Raw genomic sequence first — 18,505 nt, 5'->3', positions numbered from 1 at the left:
CAGGTTACCCTTTCTAAAATGTAATAACTATTTCAATTTCAACTGATTACATTTGATTACTTTACTAAATTTCTAACAAATGCTTTCAACTGTTAATCATTCAGAAACATTTAAAGCAGGCCGGGGTAACCTTACAGACTTCTGAAATTCATCATCACTTGAATTAAGATTAAATAATTAAGACTAAAGCACAGCCACCACAAAATTCTGAGATTAAATACAGATTTGAAATCATAACAAGATCTAGTTTATTAGCTTTGACACTGTTATTGAAATCAATTATTTGCATAGATATGACAGGAAACACTGGCATCTAATAATGCCTTTAAGCTATACACAAACCCAAACAGGAAATAAAGCAGTTATCTAATAAGCCTGCGTCTATTCTGTGTCCTAAACTCCTGAAACATTGGTGTCTCATATTTTAAAGCAGTTGATGCAATTTGGGAAAGAAATCAATCATATCTGTATGTGTGTGAAAATATTCAGATGTAACCCCTTTGTAAACTAATTTAAACTAATTTAATTACATATGTTTTTTTCTCGGTAGCTGTAACATATTACAGTGATATTTATTTTGTAATTAAGTTACATGTAACCAGTTACTCCCCAACACTGTTTCCCACAATGCTCTGTAAAGTGCTGTAAGGTTTTAGAAATGCATGCAGTCGGACAGGATGTTATAAACATGCATTCAGGGCATACAGTTGTGTTTTCCTTGGAAACTCGCAAGCACAGCGAAACTTATGAACTGGTATTAATAATGAACTATAATAAAAAATGAACTGATATGAATAAAGAGTGGGTGATGCAGCTGAGCAAAAAAGGGCACAATAATGTTAAAATGAAATGCAACTCTTATAAATAATAAAATACATTATCAATAAAAATAATTTTTTTTAACCTACAAAGCATTTACAAGACATTTAAAAAGTGGGTCCCACTTAACATTAGGTGGCCTTAACTACTTACATCAAAAAATAAGTGCAATGTACTCATTGCGTTCATATTGTATTGCAAATCACTTCTGCTGCTATCGAGGTGGGATACGGGTGAGGTTAGGGACAGGTTAAGTGGTGTGGGTTGGTTTAAGGGTGGGTTAAGGTGTAAGGGATGGGTCAACAGTGTAATTATAAATGTAATTAAAGAAATTAATTACAGATGTAATCACATCCAGATGTTTTTTTTTTTTTTTTTAAATATAAGTGCAATGTAAAAACATGTATGTACACAATAAGTGCATTGTATCAAATGATTAATTTAAATGAAAGTAGCAGTTAAGGCCACCTAATATAAAGCGGGACCAAAAAGTGAGCCCTGAGGTGCTACATCCCAGCATCCCTCACAACAGCACCACGTGCTTCAGCTTTCTGCATTCATCTGTACAGAAGCAACAGTTTATTGTTACTTTATCAAAAATTCATAAGGTATCCACCATGTTCCTTTCGCTACTGTAATTTGTGGTACTATACTTTCTCATATGACCTGTCACGGAGAACATGTTTGATGTTACAAAGCATCTTATTAACGAGGTAAGGTATATAAGTTGTGATTTATTACACTATTAATGTAGCAGTATTTCTTAATGACTCTAAGTATATGCTATATGCAGTGCACTTACCATCGATAACATCCTTCAGTTGCCTCCAGTGTAAAATTAATCTTCGTGCCTTTGGCAAGAGGTAATAAAACTTTAGGTATATTGAGTTTGGCCGCGTTTGTCAAACTGCAGATGAAGGTCAGAATAACGAGCGCACGAGCGTTCACCATCTTCACAGATTCAATATTCACGAAGATATGTCAAGTCAAGGTTATGAGATAATTTGCGAGGGTTTCTCCAGTAGCTTCATGCAGAAACTCGAGCTCCCGCCACATCCCTCAAAGCACTGAGCAGAAGTGTCAGATATGAGCAATGCATTCAGCGGCGGCACGCGCACTCACTGCGACCGGGAACACTACTTTCATTATTGCTTCTTCATACATTCAGCGCTTCAGATATTTAAACAAGAACAAAAACCGTGGGTATTTCAAATAGAAGTCCGAAAAACGGGCAAAAACTGTAAGCGGAGCATGCAAAAAAAAAAATTATATGTTTTGAACACACATAGTCGCGTGGAAATACCCGCCGTGGGTTACTATTGAAGCGGCGTAATGCATGCTGGGACATGATCTCCGTCATTGTGAAAAGAGTGACGAGTTTCCTTAAAGGCACACGATACTAAAGCTCAGACACAGTGTTGGTTAAAAAATAATAATCATTCACAAAATGAAATGAAAGAATGAATGAATAAGGTGCGGATTCTGCTGGTCTGAAGTGTGTTGAAGTGGTCCTTACAGGCCTGGTTCCAGCATCAAATCACTGAGGGTGCTGCTAAAATTAGTGAAGCTGCTCTAGAAATGTAGGCTATCAAAGCGACTGAGACAGCCTGCATTTCAACTACTTGATCAACCTCCACATTATCTAGTCACTTGTAGGCATCATTGAACAAATTGCAAATGGAGGTTACATCTGAATTTTTTTCACACAGATTCATAAATTGCATCGACTGCTCTAAAATATGAGACACCAATGTTTCAGGAGTTTAGGACACATGCTTATTCCATAACTGTTTCATTTCCTGGTTGGGTTTGTGTATATGCTTTATTTTTTAAGATATTTTAACTGTTTTTTTGTTGTTGTTGTTTTTCCCAAGGCATTGTTAGATGCAAGTGTTTCCGGTCATATCTATGCAAAGATTTGATTTCAAAAACGGTATCATAGCTATTAAACTATTTCTTGTTATGATTTTAAATCTGCATTTAACCTCAGAAGTAGAAAGAGGTGCTAAAGTCTGATTTTGTGGAGGCTGTGCTTTAAATTCAGTTATAATCTTAACTCAAGTGCAAGGATTCTGAAAGTCTGTCAGTAATCAGCGTTGAGGTCTACTGTAAGGTTAACCTGCCTGCTTTACATGTTTGAAAATGATTAACAGTTGAAAACATTAGGAATTTAGAAGAGTAATCAAAAAGTAATCAAATGCAATCAGTTACAATACACTAATAAAGTATTTGAAATAGTTACACTACTTATTACATTTTAAATAGAGTACCTTGTAATCTGTAACCTATTACATTTCCAAAGTAACCTTCCCCACTGACTGTCAAGGATATTTTCTATACATTTCTATTAGACTTTTTTTTGTCTGATGAATTGGGTGAATCTTAAAAATGTAATATGTACTGTTATAGGCCTACTTACTGTAATTCTGCATATACAGCAGTCCACTTGTATATGCTTTATAGAGACACTGAGACACATGCATACACATATATATACAGTGGATAAAATAAGTATTGACCACGTCACCATTTTTCTCAGTAAATATGTTTCTAAAGGTGCTGTTGACATGAAATTTTCACCAGATGTTGGTAACAACCCAAGCAATCCATACATGCAAAGAAAACAAATAGTTCAGAAATGAAGCTCTGTGTAATAAAATGTAATGACAGCGAACACATGAAGACAGTGAGGTTCAAAAAGGCATGAAAGCCAAGACTCCAGCTGAAATCTATCAGTAATTAGAAAGCAATCCTGCCCCTCATCAGTGGAAATTAATATTATCTGCTTCAGTCCCAACAGCTACAGAACCAGGATGATGAAGATGAAACAAGACAATGATCCCAAACACAGCCAAGCAAACTCTCGACGTGTTTCAGAGAAAGAAAGTAAAGCTGCTAGAACGGCCAGCCAACCACCTGACTTCAATCTAATAGAAAACAAGAACTAAAGCTCAGAGTTCATAGAAGAGGCCACAAAACCTTCAAGATCTGTTTGTGTGGAAGAATGGGCCAAAATCACACCTGAGTGATGCATGGCACTAGTTTCTCCTGCAGGAGCGTCTTAAAGCTGTCATTACCAACAGAGGCTTTTGTGTAAAGTATTAAATACATTTCAGTAGTTCAGTACTTTTTCCCTGTCATTATATTTTATTACACAGAACTTAATTTCTTAAGGGACTTAATTTCTATGTATTGTTTTCTTTGTATGTATGGATTACTTGGGTTGATATCAACATCTGGTGAAAATTTCATGACAACCGTACCTTTAGAAATATATTCACTGAGAAAAATGGTGATGTGCTCAATACTTCTTTTACCCGCTGCATATATAGTCTCTTACAATAAATATCCCACATACTGTAATGTGTAAATTTGTCAATTTTAGTGGTCACTGTTCCTCTACTCAGACAAGCAGACCCTTGGTGACTTCAGTATGTGATGTGGTCCTTTCAGCACTTCAGTTCAGAATCACTTACATAATATGCATATGAACCGTTTACAGCTAAGAAAACCACATCAAAGTTTTCATCTCTTGTGCTCAATTAACTTGTTCAAGTGACTACTTATACCAGAATGAAATGAAACCGTTCATGTAGCATTCAAGGTCATGGGTTTCATGGGTTTGTTTCCCAGAGAATGCATGAAAGGATAAAATGTATGTGACCCTGGAGCACAAAACCAGTCTTAAGTCGCTGGGGTATATTTGTAGCAATAGCCATTAATACATTGTATGGGTCAAAATTATCAATTTTTCTTTTATCATTAGGATATTAAGTAAAGATCATGTTCTATGAAGATATTTTGTCAATTTTCTACCGTAAATATATCAAAACTTCATTTTTGATTAGTAATATGCAATGCTAAGGACTTATTTTGGACAAGTTTAATGGAGATTTTCTCAAGATTTAGATTTTTTCACACCCTCAGATTCCAGATTTTAAAAAATGCTGTATCTCAGCCAAATATTGTCCGATCCTAACAAACCATACAGTACTTTTTTTGAAACCAGAAAGCTTTTTTTTTTTTTTTTAAATGGACCCTTACGACCGGTTTCGTGGTCTGGGGTCACGTATATACCTTGAAATGCAATGTAAGTTGTCTTGGATAAAAACAGCTACCAAATGCGTAAGTAAAACCCTTTATTTCAGACAATGTCCATGTAAGCAAGATGAGAACAAAGTGGAACCTGTACTAACCACAGTACCAACATGATCCATCCACCATTCATTTATTTGTAAAATAATTACTTTATACCCCATGATATGCACATATTCATGCAGAATGGCAGCAGAATTATAGTGTTTTGTTCTTTTTTAGAGTGAATTAGATGACAGCACACTAGAAAAGAGAGCTCAACATCAATGTAAATCAAGAGAAACAAGTTTTTTTCAATAATTCAATTATACAACAGAAACTTTTTGATTTGATGAGGTGACATTTTTTTTTTTTTGGCATGTGTTAGGTTATATATATATACATAATCCATCTAAAATACAACTCACCCCTCAAAGTTCACTTGACTACCTTCATCTAGAAGCAGGTTCAGACAGAGCTGATTTTCACTCTAACTGATCCGATCCTCAGCGGAGACGTTTCACAAATACTCTGAAAGAATGGAAAGAGCGTCTCTCTAAAGGTGGTCCTGAATGTATGCAGTTGTGTGTTAGTTACAGGGTCAGAGAACGACACGTTCCCACCGTCCCAGTCCAGATGAACTCTTATACGCCGGAGCTTGTCTTTAACGGGAAAGCGAGCGGCGAGTTGCTCAGGAGACTGTGACAAGTACTCTTTCCCCGTGTACTGCACGTACCAGACACCTTCTTTGAAGAAATTATCTCCTTTCCTTTGGTACGATTCTGCGATTACTCCCACAGTCCAAGCTGAATTGTTTCCCACCTCCACGTCCCAGCAATGTGCTCCTGATTTAAAGCCCTCCGAACCCAAAACACAGCGAAAGAAGTCAAATCTCTCTGGATTATCAGGAAGCGGCTGCCTGCTCTTGTTGTATGTCAGACTGGTCAGATCATCAGACAGCACGAGTTGAGGACTTGCAGTGTTTGGGTCCAGAACCACTGGAGCTGATGAGAGGAAACAATCAGCAGCTGCTCTTATTCAGATACTAACAGAACTTTCAAGAGTAGAACCATAACAAATACTTAATAATAATACTAATTAAATAAACTATACTGTTGAGATGTTATCAGAACTAGTATGATCCTCACTTACTACAAACACTCAAATAATCTGCTTTTGTTTCTGTTTTTTGTGGGAAATCTCCACTATTCACAGCACAGATTTTGGTCCCACTTTATAGTAAGTGGCCTAAAATACAAGTACAATGTAAAAACATGTATGTATACACAATAGGTGCATTGTATCAAATGATTAACTTTAATGTAAGTGGGACCCAGATCTTTAGTGACTCACTGTTTTGGACAATGTCTTGCATCTTCTTCCAGACTCTGAATGCCAGATTGCCCAAGTAATGCGGTACATGAATCAAAGCTCCACAGCACCTCTCTGGATCGGGCTGAGTGTCCCGGGCTCTGGAATAACATGTGGGTGTCAGTACAGCAGTGAGTGTGGGCTCATAATGGGCTCAGAGTGCCATAACCAAAGAACCCTTTGGAGAACTTATAGGTTCCTTTAAAAAAAGTTCCTGCAAAAACTCTCCAGACTGTCAATGGTTCCTCAACCCTGTTGAAATAAACAGCATATCCTGGTTAGGTATGTTTTGAAACATGGCAGCTGGTTATAACCAGTTTAAACCAGCTCAGGTCCAGCTCTTAACCAGCTTAAACCAGTTTATAACCAGCTCAGGTCCAGCTCAGGACCAGCTTAAACCAGCTCAGGACCAGCATAAACTATTTTAGGACCAGCTTATAACCAGCTCAGGTCCAGCTCATAACCAGCTTATTACCATCTTAAACCAGCTCAGGACCAGCATAAACTAACTTAGGATCATCTTAAACCAGCTCAGGACCAGCTTAAACCAGCTCAGGACCAGCATAAACTAGTTTAGGACCATCTTAAACCAGCTCAGGACCAGCTTAAACCAGCTAAGGACCACCTTAAACCAGCTCAGGACCAGTTTAAACCAGCTCAGGACCAGCTCAAACCAGCTAAGGACCAGCTTAAACCAGCTCAGGACCAGCTTAAACCAGCTCAAACCAGCTCAGGACCAGCTCAAACCTGTTTAGGACCAGCTCAAACCAGCTAAGGACCATCTTAAACCAGCTCAAGACCAGCTTAAACCAGCTCAAACCAGCTAAGGACAAGTTTAAACCAGCTCAGGACCAGCTCAAACCTGTTTAGGACCAGCTTAAACCAGCTCAAACCAGTTCAGGACCATCTTAAACCAGCTGCCATGCTTCAAAACATAACTATAACCAACATATGCTGTTGGTAACCCATTATAAGATGAGTTTTGAGGCACTTGAAATATAGTTCCTTGAGTACACAATAAGATATCTGAGACACCCTGAGACGGGTCCTAGAGGTTCTCCAAAGTGTTCTTCAGAACTAACAGGGTGCTTTTTCTTTGTCATACAGTATGGAGAGGAGAGACACGAGCAGCTCACTTACCGTTCCTTTGTGGCATTAAAGTCCTGGAAAATAAACAGTGTGGAAAACACATTATTATCTCAATCAGTGTATGAACGAATGAGTCTCTCATACAGAGTTTGATTATCACCTTTAGAAACGAGACGTCACTGGCTTTCATTCTTTCCTCGATGTCTTTGATGGTGTGTGAAAGAGCTGAGATGCGTCTGTTCATCTCCTCCAGCTTCTCCTTCATCATCTGCTTCTTCTCCTCCTCTTCCTCTCTCAGTGCAGAGATCGTAGCTTGTTCTTCATCTCTGAGAAACCGATGAAGCTTCTCAAACTCGTGTTGAATCTGACGCTCTGTGTGCTCAGCTTGAGTCTGAAATCACATCACATTCGGTTCAATCAGCTCTGCATTAACACTCAACAGATGACAGCATTTCCACGATATCCAAGTCAGTGATCAGCTGTGCCTTGAAAGAAGTGTCCTTAAACATGCACTTAAAATCGATGAAAACACACACACACGATGCACATAATATATTAATGAAATGAAAGGCCTCTTACGTGTACTTAAAGAAAGAGACTTTCATGAATACGTTTCTTAAAACACTTAAGTACACTTTTGTATTAATGTCAACCTTAATAAAGCAAAGGAAGTTGAGAATCTTTACCTTCATGTATTGAACAGTTTTATTGTACTCTCCTCTAATCTCTTCTCTGTATTTAAGTTTTTCTCGTAAGGACTTCAGTGCTGTTTTAAGCTCCTCCTAGAATTTAAAAGATGGTTGAGTTCTTCACAAATATGTGAAAATCAGTGAGGAGATTTGAACATGTTATACATAGTGTTACTCGGTGAGAGCAATGGTGAAACCATGAGTGAATATTATTTATTGCTCCTTCATATGAAAAGAAGCAAATGTAGTCCTACCTTGTAAGATGGGACAACTTCATCGATTGGCTGAAATGTGTGATTAGTGTGTTTCTGTGAATCTCTGCACACTAAGCACACGGGCTCTTTATCCTTCAGACAGAAGAGCTTGAGTTTCTCTCTGTGTGATCTGCAGACGTCCTCGGGTGAGCTCTCTCTTCTGTCCCTCGGGAACGACTCGCACAAGTTTTTTAAAGCGAGGTTATACGGTGGCTCCTGTTTTGAGGATCTTCTCCTGCAGACGGGACACTCCTGAGTGTTTTTGGTTTTCCAGAACTGCTGAAGACACGCTTTACAGACACTGTGACTACAGGACAGCAGCACTGGAGCCGTGAAGATTTCATAGCACACGGGACAGGAAAGCTCCTCCACAGAGAGTGAATCCATTTTGGCTGTACTTTCACTTTGTGGATGTTGGTTTCAAAAATATATAAGAGAGAAAGAGATCAAAGCTCTGCAGAGAAAGCTCTATTCTGAGTCCTTGGAGAAATACATTTTCTTATGAATGCTTTTGGAAATGTTTTCTTCTTCATTTCCTCGTGCTCTTGTCCAGGATTTGAGAAAACACTCAGTGTGTCATTATAAGACTTCCTGGTGCGTGTTGTGAGAAGGTGGAGCTTCTGACATCTGATGTGCATTTACAGCTCAGGTGTGATTTATAACCATTTATGTCACGTTTTACGGCTATATTTAATATTCTTGTTAAAGAAACCTGATGCAATGAATAAAGAACTGAGACAGAAACACGTATGCAAGTAAATGATAAATAACATGACATATTTTATACCAAGTTAGGATTTCCACATAATTTGAGACTCTTGTCAAAACCTGTCCTCCACATTTATTTTGAAATGACATTTTTGCACAGACACAAACCTTAGTTAAAGTCTTGAATATTAAAAAGCTTTTTAACATTTTCACCATTACAGTCCAATCATTATTGGAAAGATATAGTTTACTGAATATATGATGTTATTAACTTTGGGAACTTGTAATAAATTGTGTATTATAGGCTATTTAATGGTATTTGAGCAAACTTTAAAAAGTGTTAAAAAAAATTTTGAATTTAAATCAGTCAATGATGGAATGAACAATTAATGAAACAACAAAAATTGTTATGAAATAAATTGTATAAAATTGTTATCTCAGCCTAGATGATTTTTAAAAGTAGTGTTTAGAGACAGTTTTATGGTTTAAAATTTAAGTGGCCAGGTATTCAATTATAGGACCAAGATGAGCGGTGTCTATTGTGTAATGTATTATGTGTCACGAATCACACAGCGAGGAGTAACTTAAAATAAACAGACTTTAATGAATAAAACAAAAGGAAACAGACATATGTGACCCTGGACCACAAAACCAGTCTTAAGTCGCATATTTGTAGCAATAGCCAACAATACATTTTATGGGTCAAAATTATCCATTTTTATTTTATGCCAAAAATCATTAGGATATTAAGTAAAGATCATGTTCCATGAAGATATTTTGTAAATTTCTTACCGTAAATATATCAAAACTTTTTTATTAGTAATATGCATTGCTAAGAACTTAATTTGGACAACTTTAAAGGCGATTTTCTCAATATTTTGATTTTTTTGCACCCTCAGATTCCAGATTTTCAAATAGTTGTATCTCAGCCAAATATTGTCCATACATCAATGGAAAGCTTATTTATTCAGCTTTCAGATGATGTATAAATCTCAATTTCGAAAAATTGACATTTAAGACTGGTTTTGTGGTCCAGGGTCACATATAACGCCGGACACTCGAAACACTGGGTTTAAATAACAAGGACTAAACAAGGTAATAGGGCAAATACAACTGAAACAAATGGAACTCAAATGAACAGGAACAACCAAATAAGGGCATTAATAAACACGGGGGAAACTAGGACATGTAACACATGCAAAACAAAACCAAAACAGACCATAAACGTGACATTCTGAGCATTTTTGTCATATGCATTGTAAACTGCAGTGTGAATTTGTGAGAAACCAATTTGTGATTATGGATTAAAGCTGATAACTGGATCAGACAGATAGTTTGATCTCTTTTTGCCCCCTTCACAGCTTTCCCAGTCTACCTTTTTACCTTTTTTGAAAGCTGTGATTAGAACTGACCTGTGCTTGAAAGAGTCTGCCTTGTTTAAACATGGCACCAGATGGCGATAGAGGGACAGTCCACCCAGAAATGAAAACACCCTCATCATTTACTCATCCTCAAATTATTCCAAACCTGTATGAGTTTCTTTCTTCTGTTGGACATAAAAGAGTATATTTTGAAGAATGTTGGTAACCAGACAGTTGCTGGTAGCCATCTATGAAAGACATCTATGCAAATCAATGGCAGAATCATCCTGTGGTTCCTGTCACTTCAGGACAACCACTTTGTCTTGAATCATTGAGCTAACAATCTCTCTAATGACGTCTCCTGTATGTTAAACCTCTGGATCCCTTAGATCTCTCACCTCAGCCATCACGGAGTGAACTAGCATGTGGCTAGCACACTTAGTGCACGCTCCAGTACACACTGCTTCATTGCAATCTGCCCTGAATAGCATCTGAGAATAGAATAGGGCTCATGTGCTGTGCTCTGAGTCTGAGCTGCTTTCACATTCACACGATTCACGTGATTCACGTTCAGTACCATGGTGCTCTTCATGCGACCCATGTGGTATGAAAGCCTCATTAGCGCATCCCAAAGCAGAGTATAGAAATGAATGTGCCTCGGGACTTTTTTTAAGTGTAATGCCTGAATGCTGTAAAAATGAAAAACCGCTTTGTTCTGGTTGTAAGGTCAGGCAAAGACACTAATGAAACTCATTGACCTGAAACATAAAATAGTTTGATTAATATAATGCATCTGCAAACAAATACTGAACTTTTATAAAGACATGAATAGCCCAACAGCAGTGCAGATAAGTTTGGTCCACAAACACCACATCTACACGCTGAATCTTTTCACTTTAATATGGTTTAATGTGGAGTCTGTATATGTGAACTGTGATGATTGACAGTGACAGGATGCACAACTATATGCGAAACAGTGGTCTGTCGTGCAATATTGTTGTCCTAAAATTGTCGATGGCCGTGCTAATATGTCCCATAACTTGCCTACTGTTCTGCTACACACTCAAAAGGACTCTATGTACTTTTTCAACAGAAAAAGAGGACATATTATAAGGGAATAGTATAAGCAAGTGAAATTGGGCCACAGCAAATATCTGTTATTGCTGTGCACACTACTGTGTTAAAATACCTTACTATTACATCTCTACATTAGTTGAAAAACAAAGAGCACTCTCAGTTGACTGTGTGTGCGTGTGTGTGTGTGTGTGTGTGTGTGTGTGTGTGTGTTACCACCTTTGAGGTCCTGTTGTCGTCAGTGACATTCAGTAGAAGAATGGGTTAAAAAAAGTCATTTTCAATCAGTTTTTCCCCTATAGATTGCTATCACAGAATTCGACTCCTGATTGTGGCGATGTCTTTATTCTCTGGATGTATTCCTGCACATGCAGGCAGAGTTACATATATTAGTCAAACTGTCATATTTCAGAAACTGACTTTTGCAAGACACAACAGGCCGATCTTTCATGGCTGCATACCACAGAAACCACATTCTAACTATTATTTTCTTCATCTTTCCCCCTTCAGGTTAGGTGACAATATCCTGTGTACTCCTTCCAGAAAGATCTCAGCTTCTGCAGGATACACAGAAATATCCGTGTTTTCCCTAAAGCAACTGCATAAAGAGTCTCCCGTTTCAAGAAGTCAACTACAGAGCAAAGATCCACTTGATGAGGCTTGAATTATACGCTTGTGATGCTGTAGTATTTTTATCCCTCTCGAGTTCTTGAGACGTAGGACAATGTAACGGTAATTCGATTGTAAAATTTATTTTGTAAAATTAAGAAAAAATAAGACGATCACTAGAAGGAATTAGCCACCTCGTAAAATACGTACGAATTGGTCGTGGGATAGCGTTGCATGGTCCCAACCATGATACAGCAATACTATCACAGCTAGCAACTCTAGAAAAATCTAGTCATTTTAGGCCATGTTTTCAATATTTAGATTATTTTATTACTATCAGACTGTGCTGACTCATAACAGGTGATAGGCTTGTTAACACAATGAGTGGAAAAATGAAGAAAAAAGCAGGTGGTTGCCATCAGTTTTGGGGAAACTTATTTTTAAGAGTAATGCATTAAAATACAGCGTTTTGTAACTAATGTAACTAATCGCGTTACTTAGTTACTATTTATGGAAAGTAATGCATTGCTGTATTTTTGTGTTACTTTTTGTCACCTGGGCTGGGCTTCCTTATTTATTTTTCAATAACAAAAAATCCCAAAGTTATATTTTTGGCAACTGTAAAGGCCCTTTCACACCGAAAGTGAAATTATTAAGCCTCAGGCTGAAGATCAACACAGAGACAGGAGAGCTGTCTGCAAAAAAAAAAGAAAAAACAAAGTAACTGCCATTGCTTAAAAGTAGTGCGTTACTTAACTAGTTACTTGAAAAAAGTAATTTGATTTCATAACTTGCGTTACTTGTATTGCGTTACCCCAAAGCTGGTGGTTACATCCAAATATAGATGAATATGTTGAACAGATTGTACATAAACGTTTATGTTTTCAGCTTTGCAGCCTGTTTTGTCCTGGGACTGAGAAAACAATATTGTGAAATAACAGCTTCCACAAATCTGCATGTGCAGCACATGTGCTATGAAACCAGCAGGTGGAGCTGTGCTTCAGTGAAGCTGTAAAAACCAGCATGGTCGTACATGTGAAGATTGTTTACAAGATTAGTTTTCATGTCTGGGTCATTTATATCTAGATCTGCAGGCTCTACAGAAGATCTGAAACATACTGCTTCATCTGTGGAACGCCGCTTTATGATAAACGTGGATTTCATCCTCTGATTGTCTTGCCCTTCACATACAACATCAAACCAAGTATCATCTTATCAATCACATGCTGCGAGTGCTTTTCTCAGAACTGGTTGTGCTTTTCCAGGCCATTTTTGAGTAATATTCAACAGTCTGAATATGGAGCCTAAAAGAGGCTTATCTCTGGGACTAAATCATGTAGGGCCTTGAGAATGAAGACTCCAAAAGAAAAGTGTATTAAGAACTACAATATAAAATCATATTGCAATATCTTTAATACATATAGGCAAGCAAACAATGGAAAAAATCATATTTATGGCACTCATACAGGTATGTTCAATGCAGTTGTTTTGACAGAGAAAATGAGATACATCTCTAGTTTCAGCATTATTTGTTCTTCAGACATTCCTCTTTAAAAGACAAGAAGCATTATATTTTTGCAAAGTGACCCACATTTGGTTTTTGACCATTGAATATATGTACAATTGAGTGATTTACTCCTGGTGCCATATTGAAATTGCAATATCTCTGGATCTGAACCATATAGGGCCTTAAAAATGAAGACGGCAAAAGAGAAGTTTGTTAAGACCTTATATCTAAAAGGGCATTAAGGTCTCTGTAATAATTTTTGAGTTACAGGCCTGCAAACGTTTGAATCCCCATTTTTGAACGGTCACCATTGGCACATAATGCAACAAAGATAGCTAAAGTGAACAGATGTGACTAACAGACCTACCGATAATAGTATTATGTAGTTAGTTATTTTGTTATATGTTTAGTTTTATTGTATTTTAATCGAGGTTTTCACTGGGGATATGTCTCTGGGGGTCATCTGGGTGTCCTGGTCTCCGCTGACGATCAGGGCTGTAGACATCATCTCTTGGTGCTGATCCACCATCTGATCGGATACGGACTGAGAAACAGAATAAGAAAGAAACAGACTAATATTAGCGTAGATGCCGTTCTTCTTACGATGTAACGAGTACATCGTGTGTTATGGGGAGTGTTCCTGGTTCCGGTTGATCTAATTAATGCAGCCTAACAATCCTTTAACGGATTTGAATAATAGAAGCGTATTAGTGTGTTATGTGTAAGCCAGGCTAAAGAGATGGGTCTTTAATCTAGATTTAAACTGACAGAGTGTGTCTGCCTCCCGAACAGTGTTAGGTAGATTGTTCCAGAGTTTGGGTGCTAAATAGGAAAAGGATCTGCCGCCCGCAGTCGATTTTGATATTCTAGGTATTATCAAACGGCCAGAGTTTTGAGAACGCAGCGGACGTGGAGGACTATAATGTGATAAGAGCTCGCTCAAGTACTGAGGAGCTAAACCATTCAGGGCTTTATAAGTAATTAACAAGATTTTAAAATCTATCCGATGCTTGATAGGGAGCCAGTGCAGTGTTGACAGAACCGGCTAATATGGTCATATTTCCTGGTTCTAGTAAGGACTCTAGCTGCTGCATTTTGGACCAACTGTAGTTTGTTGATCAAGCGTGCAGAACAACCACCCAATAAAGCATTACAATAGTCTAACCTTGAGGTCATAAACGCATGAATTAACATTTCTGCATTTGACGTTGAGAGCATTGGTCGCAATTTAGATATGCTTTTGAGATGAAAAAATGCAGTTTTACAGATGCTAGAAACATGGCTTTCAAATGAAAGATTGCTATCGAACAGCACACCTAGGTTCCTGACTGATGAAGAAGAATTGACAGAGCAGCCGTCAAGTGTTAGATAATGTTCTAGATTATTACATGTGGGGTTTTAGGTCCGATAATTAACACCTCTGTTTTTCAGAATTTAGCAGTAAAAATTACTCGTCATCCAGTTTTTATATCGACTATGCATTCCGTTAGTTTCTCAATTTGGTGTGTTTCACCGGCCGCGAAGAAATATAGAGCTGAGTATCATCAGCATAACAGTGAAAGCTAACACCATGTCTCCTGATAATATCTCCCAAGGGTAACATGTAAAGCGTGAAAAGTAACGGCCCTAGTAAATATAACATCATGATGCTGCCATCTTTCTGAAGCTATTTTTATCAACACTGCAATTTGGCTCTGAATCTCAGGTCCACAAAAGAGTGGATTACAGTAAATATTCATCCATGACATTTAATATTTTCGCTTTCATCACTATACATGTTTATCTTTCTTAAGAAAAAATATTAGCAAAATCAAAAATTTGAGCTTCTCAAAGTTCCTGAAATTTGGTTGTTTTGACACTGAATGACCCAATATCTTTTTGCATGACATTTTTGAAATCACAGATGTTTTGATTTCTAATACAGTGGCCTTCAGATATTTGTAAGTGTGGTAGCACACTGTAAGTGTTCAGACGACATGACATTACAGGCTGGGAGGTTTGAGGTCAGATGTCAGCGCTGCTTCTTCAAAGGTGCAGGTAAAATCTTCTGAAAGGGGAGGGAGAAAGCATGAGATAAAAGGAGAGGAAAATGACGGATGAATGTGATGAATGTGATCATTGTTTCCCCGCGCTGTGCTGTTTCACATCATAACGCTCATGGAATGTAGCTGTTAGCTCATTGGCTCGCACCGTGTGCTGATCTCAGAGCAGATCTCCATTCACTCGGATCAGCATCTGCCCTGTGCGCCGCTCTCACAGCAGCTTTCTGTTCAGGATCTGGACTGCAGAAGCTGATCTGAGTTCATCTTCACTGCTTCTGTTAGGCATGAGACTGCGCTCGAACGCTGATAAGAAACCCGCGAGTCCCACATGCGTGTCTTTCACAGTCACCGGCCTTGTGTCAACAATATAAGAGTCGTTTGACACTCACCTTTCTTATCTCCACAGCAGAGACTTCTCCGTGTAAGGAAACTCAGTGACTGCTGCTCCTCGGATGTTTGCAGTGTGTATGTGTGATACCTGAAGATATTTTCCTCCAAAAACATTATGGAATTTACAGGTAACCAGCTTGAGATTTATTGAAAATACTGTGTCCAATCCCAGTTTACTGCATGTGTCTTCAAAACTTCAAATAGTGTTCAAAACATTGTTTTGTTTGCCACTTAGCATTACCCCATATAATGAAAAAAGCATGAAGCGGCACAGCCAAATGCTGATAATAACAAGAAAAGAGCAGTAAATCAGCGTATTATTATGATTTCTGAAGATCATGTGACACTGAAGACTGGAGTAATGATGCTGAAAATACAGCTGCGCATCAGAAATAAATTACGTTTTTTAAAAGTTTAAATATAAAACAGTTATTTAAAATGTTTAAATTATAATAATATTTCACAGTATTACATTTGATTATATATGTATTAGTGCTGTCAAACAAATAATCGTAATTAATCACATCCAAAATAAGTTTTTATTTACATAATTTATGTGTGTGTACTGAATATATTTATTATGTATATATAAATACACACACATACAATACATACTTTGAAAATATTTACATGTATATAGTCATATAATTTATATTTAATATATAAACGTAACATATTTTTCTTAATTATATACATGCATAGGTGTGTATTTATATATATACATAATAAATATACATAGTACACACATTTACACATATTATGTAAACAAAACTTTTATTTTGGATGCGATTAATCGTTTGACAGCACTAATATATATATATATATATATATATACAGTATATATCAAAGCTGTATCTATTTGATCAAAAATACAGAATTTTTTTTTAATTTTTGTTAAATATTATTGCTATTTTAAATAACAGTTTTCTATTTTAATATACTTTTATTCCTGTGAAGTAAAGCTGAATTTTCAGCATCATTACGCCAGTCTTCAGTGTCACGTGATCCTTCAGAAATTATTTAAAGTTATTTTTATTATTTTTAACTTGTTAACTTGTTAATAATTTCAACACTGATAATAAATCAGCATATTAGAATGATTTCTGAAGGATCATGTTACACTGAAGACTTAAATTAAAACTGTGTCTGCGCTGTGTCATATTAAAATAGGAAACCAATATTAGAAATTTGACAATATTACTGTTTTTTCTGTATTTGTCATCAATTAAATACAGTCTTGATGAGCAGAAGAGACTCCATTAAAAACATTAAAAATCTTACTGATCCCAAACTATTGAATGACAGCCATTGAGTTAAATGCTAACAGTTTGCTCTCTCCAGCTAATATAGACTGAACAAAGGCAGAAAGGTGTGCTGGGAAACCTGTTTGATGCCCTCGTTATGGTGCAATACCATTTGGTGCCGCTATTGGCACAGAAATTACACACTGCAATTTGAAGAAACTGCCATCAAGAGATTTTGTGGGCAATCCTTCACATTATGACATTTCCTGCTGATAATTGTTTACACAACTGCAGGTGAGCGCAGAGAGACACTGTAAAATGCATGAAAAAATCTTAAAGACACAAGTTTCATCCTGATAAATGCCACATCCATAAACATGCATTTAGAGACCAGGCTTTCCTCACTGGTGATTTTTGCAAGGGAATTTCCTCTCCTTTTAATTTGGAAACCTCAATAGAGACGCTTAATTTTGGTCAAGTCTTTCATGTGAGTTTACTCTGCGGTGTTTCAGGTGTGAAGGCTCATTACTCGTCACATTTGGTCCCAGGCATTTCAACAAAACTACTTGAAGATGGGAATTTCCTGCAGCATAACAAGCCAACTGATACCTAAAGACACTCGAGAAAGTGATACTTGAGTTAGGATTTTGATGAATATTCTGATGACATGGTATTTACAAGACAAATTCCTCAATGAATGCATGTAAATGCAGAAGAGAAAGACAGAACAAACACACACTATTAAATGTCCTACACGAAACAACCGTGTCATTTCAAGTGCATTTTTATATTAATCTAATCACGGTTTTCAGTTGAAACATGTTTCGTTTTGTTTGTCTAAAAGCAAATAACACTCCCCAAAGAAAAAAATGTAAAAAATAATTAAATAAATAAATTTAAAAAAAAATTATATTTATAAGTATAGGTCTTTATTATGAATAATCTTTTTACTTTATATAAATGTTTTTGTCTTTAGGGAGAAAAAAATATTTTAGATTAATATTAAATTAAAATTGAAGGTTTGAACCGAACCATGAATATAATTTGTGGAAAAACTAAAACAAATTAGAAAAGGTTTTTAAATAAGTCTTTCTTTCTTTTTTCTTTTTTTGTATTGACACCCTTGGTCAATATGAACAACAACAACAACAAAAAACATTTAACTTTTCATTAATAAATTAAGTTCCCCCCAAATATCTGTGCACCCCAACAAATTCTAATGAGTAAAAATCAAAATGAAGTATAATCTAATTGATACAGTACTATATGTTTTT

The 18,505-nt window shown here is 36.8% G+C and overlaps 2 protein-coding genes and 1 long non-coding RNA gene across 3 annotated transcripts in view; 1 reads left to right on the top strand and 2 right to left on the bottom strand.

Moving 5' to 3' along the window:
• The window catches only part of nup210 (nucleoporin 210), a 45,512-nt gene extending 43,360 nt beyond the window's left edge, over nucleotides 1–2,152 (bottom strand). Inside the window, exon 1 of the mRNA XM_058763316.1 lies at nucleotides 1,622–2,152. Within this exon, the coding sequence (XP_058619299.1) occupies nucleotides 1,622–1,770 (149 nt within the window). The 5' untranslated portion in view covers nucleotides 1,771–2,152. The remainder of the gene's footprint in view (nucleotides 1–1,621) is intronic.
• LOC131532024 (uncharacterized) lies at nucleotides 1,348–17,977 on the top strand. Its single transcript, XR_009268833.1, has 4 exons — nucleotides 1,348–1,532; nucleotides 16,004–16,115; nucleotides 17,329–17,525; nucleotides 17,744–17,977. It is a non-coding gene; the product is annotated as an uncharacterized LOC131532024 (long non-coding RNA).
• LOC131532023 (nuclear factor 7, ovary-like) lies at nucleotides 4,955–8,898 on the bottom strand. Its single transcript, XM_058763317.1, has 6 exons — nucleotides 8,297–8,898; nucleotides 8,040–8,135; nucleotides 7,514–7,744; nucleotides 7,405–7,427; nucleotides 6,247–6,365; nucleotides 4,955–5,897 (listed from the first exon to the last, which is right to left on the bottom strand). Exons 1-6 carry the CDS (start codon nucleotides 8,681–8,683, stop codon nucleotides 5,362–5,364), a joined length of 1,392 nt encoding a protein of 463 aa, XP_058619300.1. The 5' UTR covers nucleotides 8,684–8,898; the 3' UTR covers nucleotides 4,955–5,361.
• Nucleotides 17,978–18,505: the final 528 nt, after the last annotated feature.

This window comes from Onychostoma macrolepis, chromosome 23 (genome assembly GCF_012432095.1).
Source record: "Onychostoma macrolepis isolate SWU-2019 chromosome 23, ASM1243209v1, whole genome shotgun sequence".
NCBI lineage: Eukaryota > Metazoa > Chordata > Actinopteri > Cypriniformes > Cyprinidae > Onychostoma > Onychostoma macrolepis.
This window is presented reverse-complemented; position numbering and strand designations above follow the sequence as displayed.

What these genes read in the sequence shown, in the direction of transcription:
- LOC131532023 (XM_058763317.1), bottom strand. Translation starts at nt 8,683, where the DNA reads ATGGATTCACTCTCTGTGGAGGAGCTTTCCTGTCCCGTGTGCTATGAA. An exon ending in AAGTTGTCCCATCTTACAAG is followed by an intron (nt 8,136 to 8,296) that starts GTAGGACTACAT and finishes TTTAAATTCTAG; the next exon opens with GAGGAGCTTAAAACAGCACT. An exon ending in GCAAGACATTGTCCAAAACA is followed by an intron (nt 5,898 to 6,246) that starts GTGAGTCACTAA and finishes TCCTCTCATCAG; the next exon opens with CTCCAGTGGTTCTGGACCCA.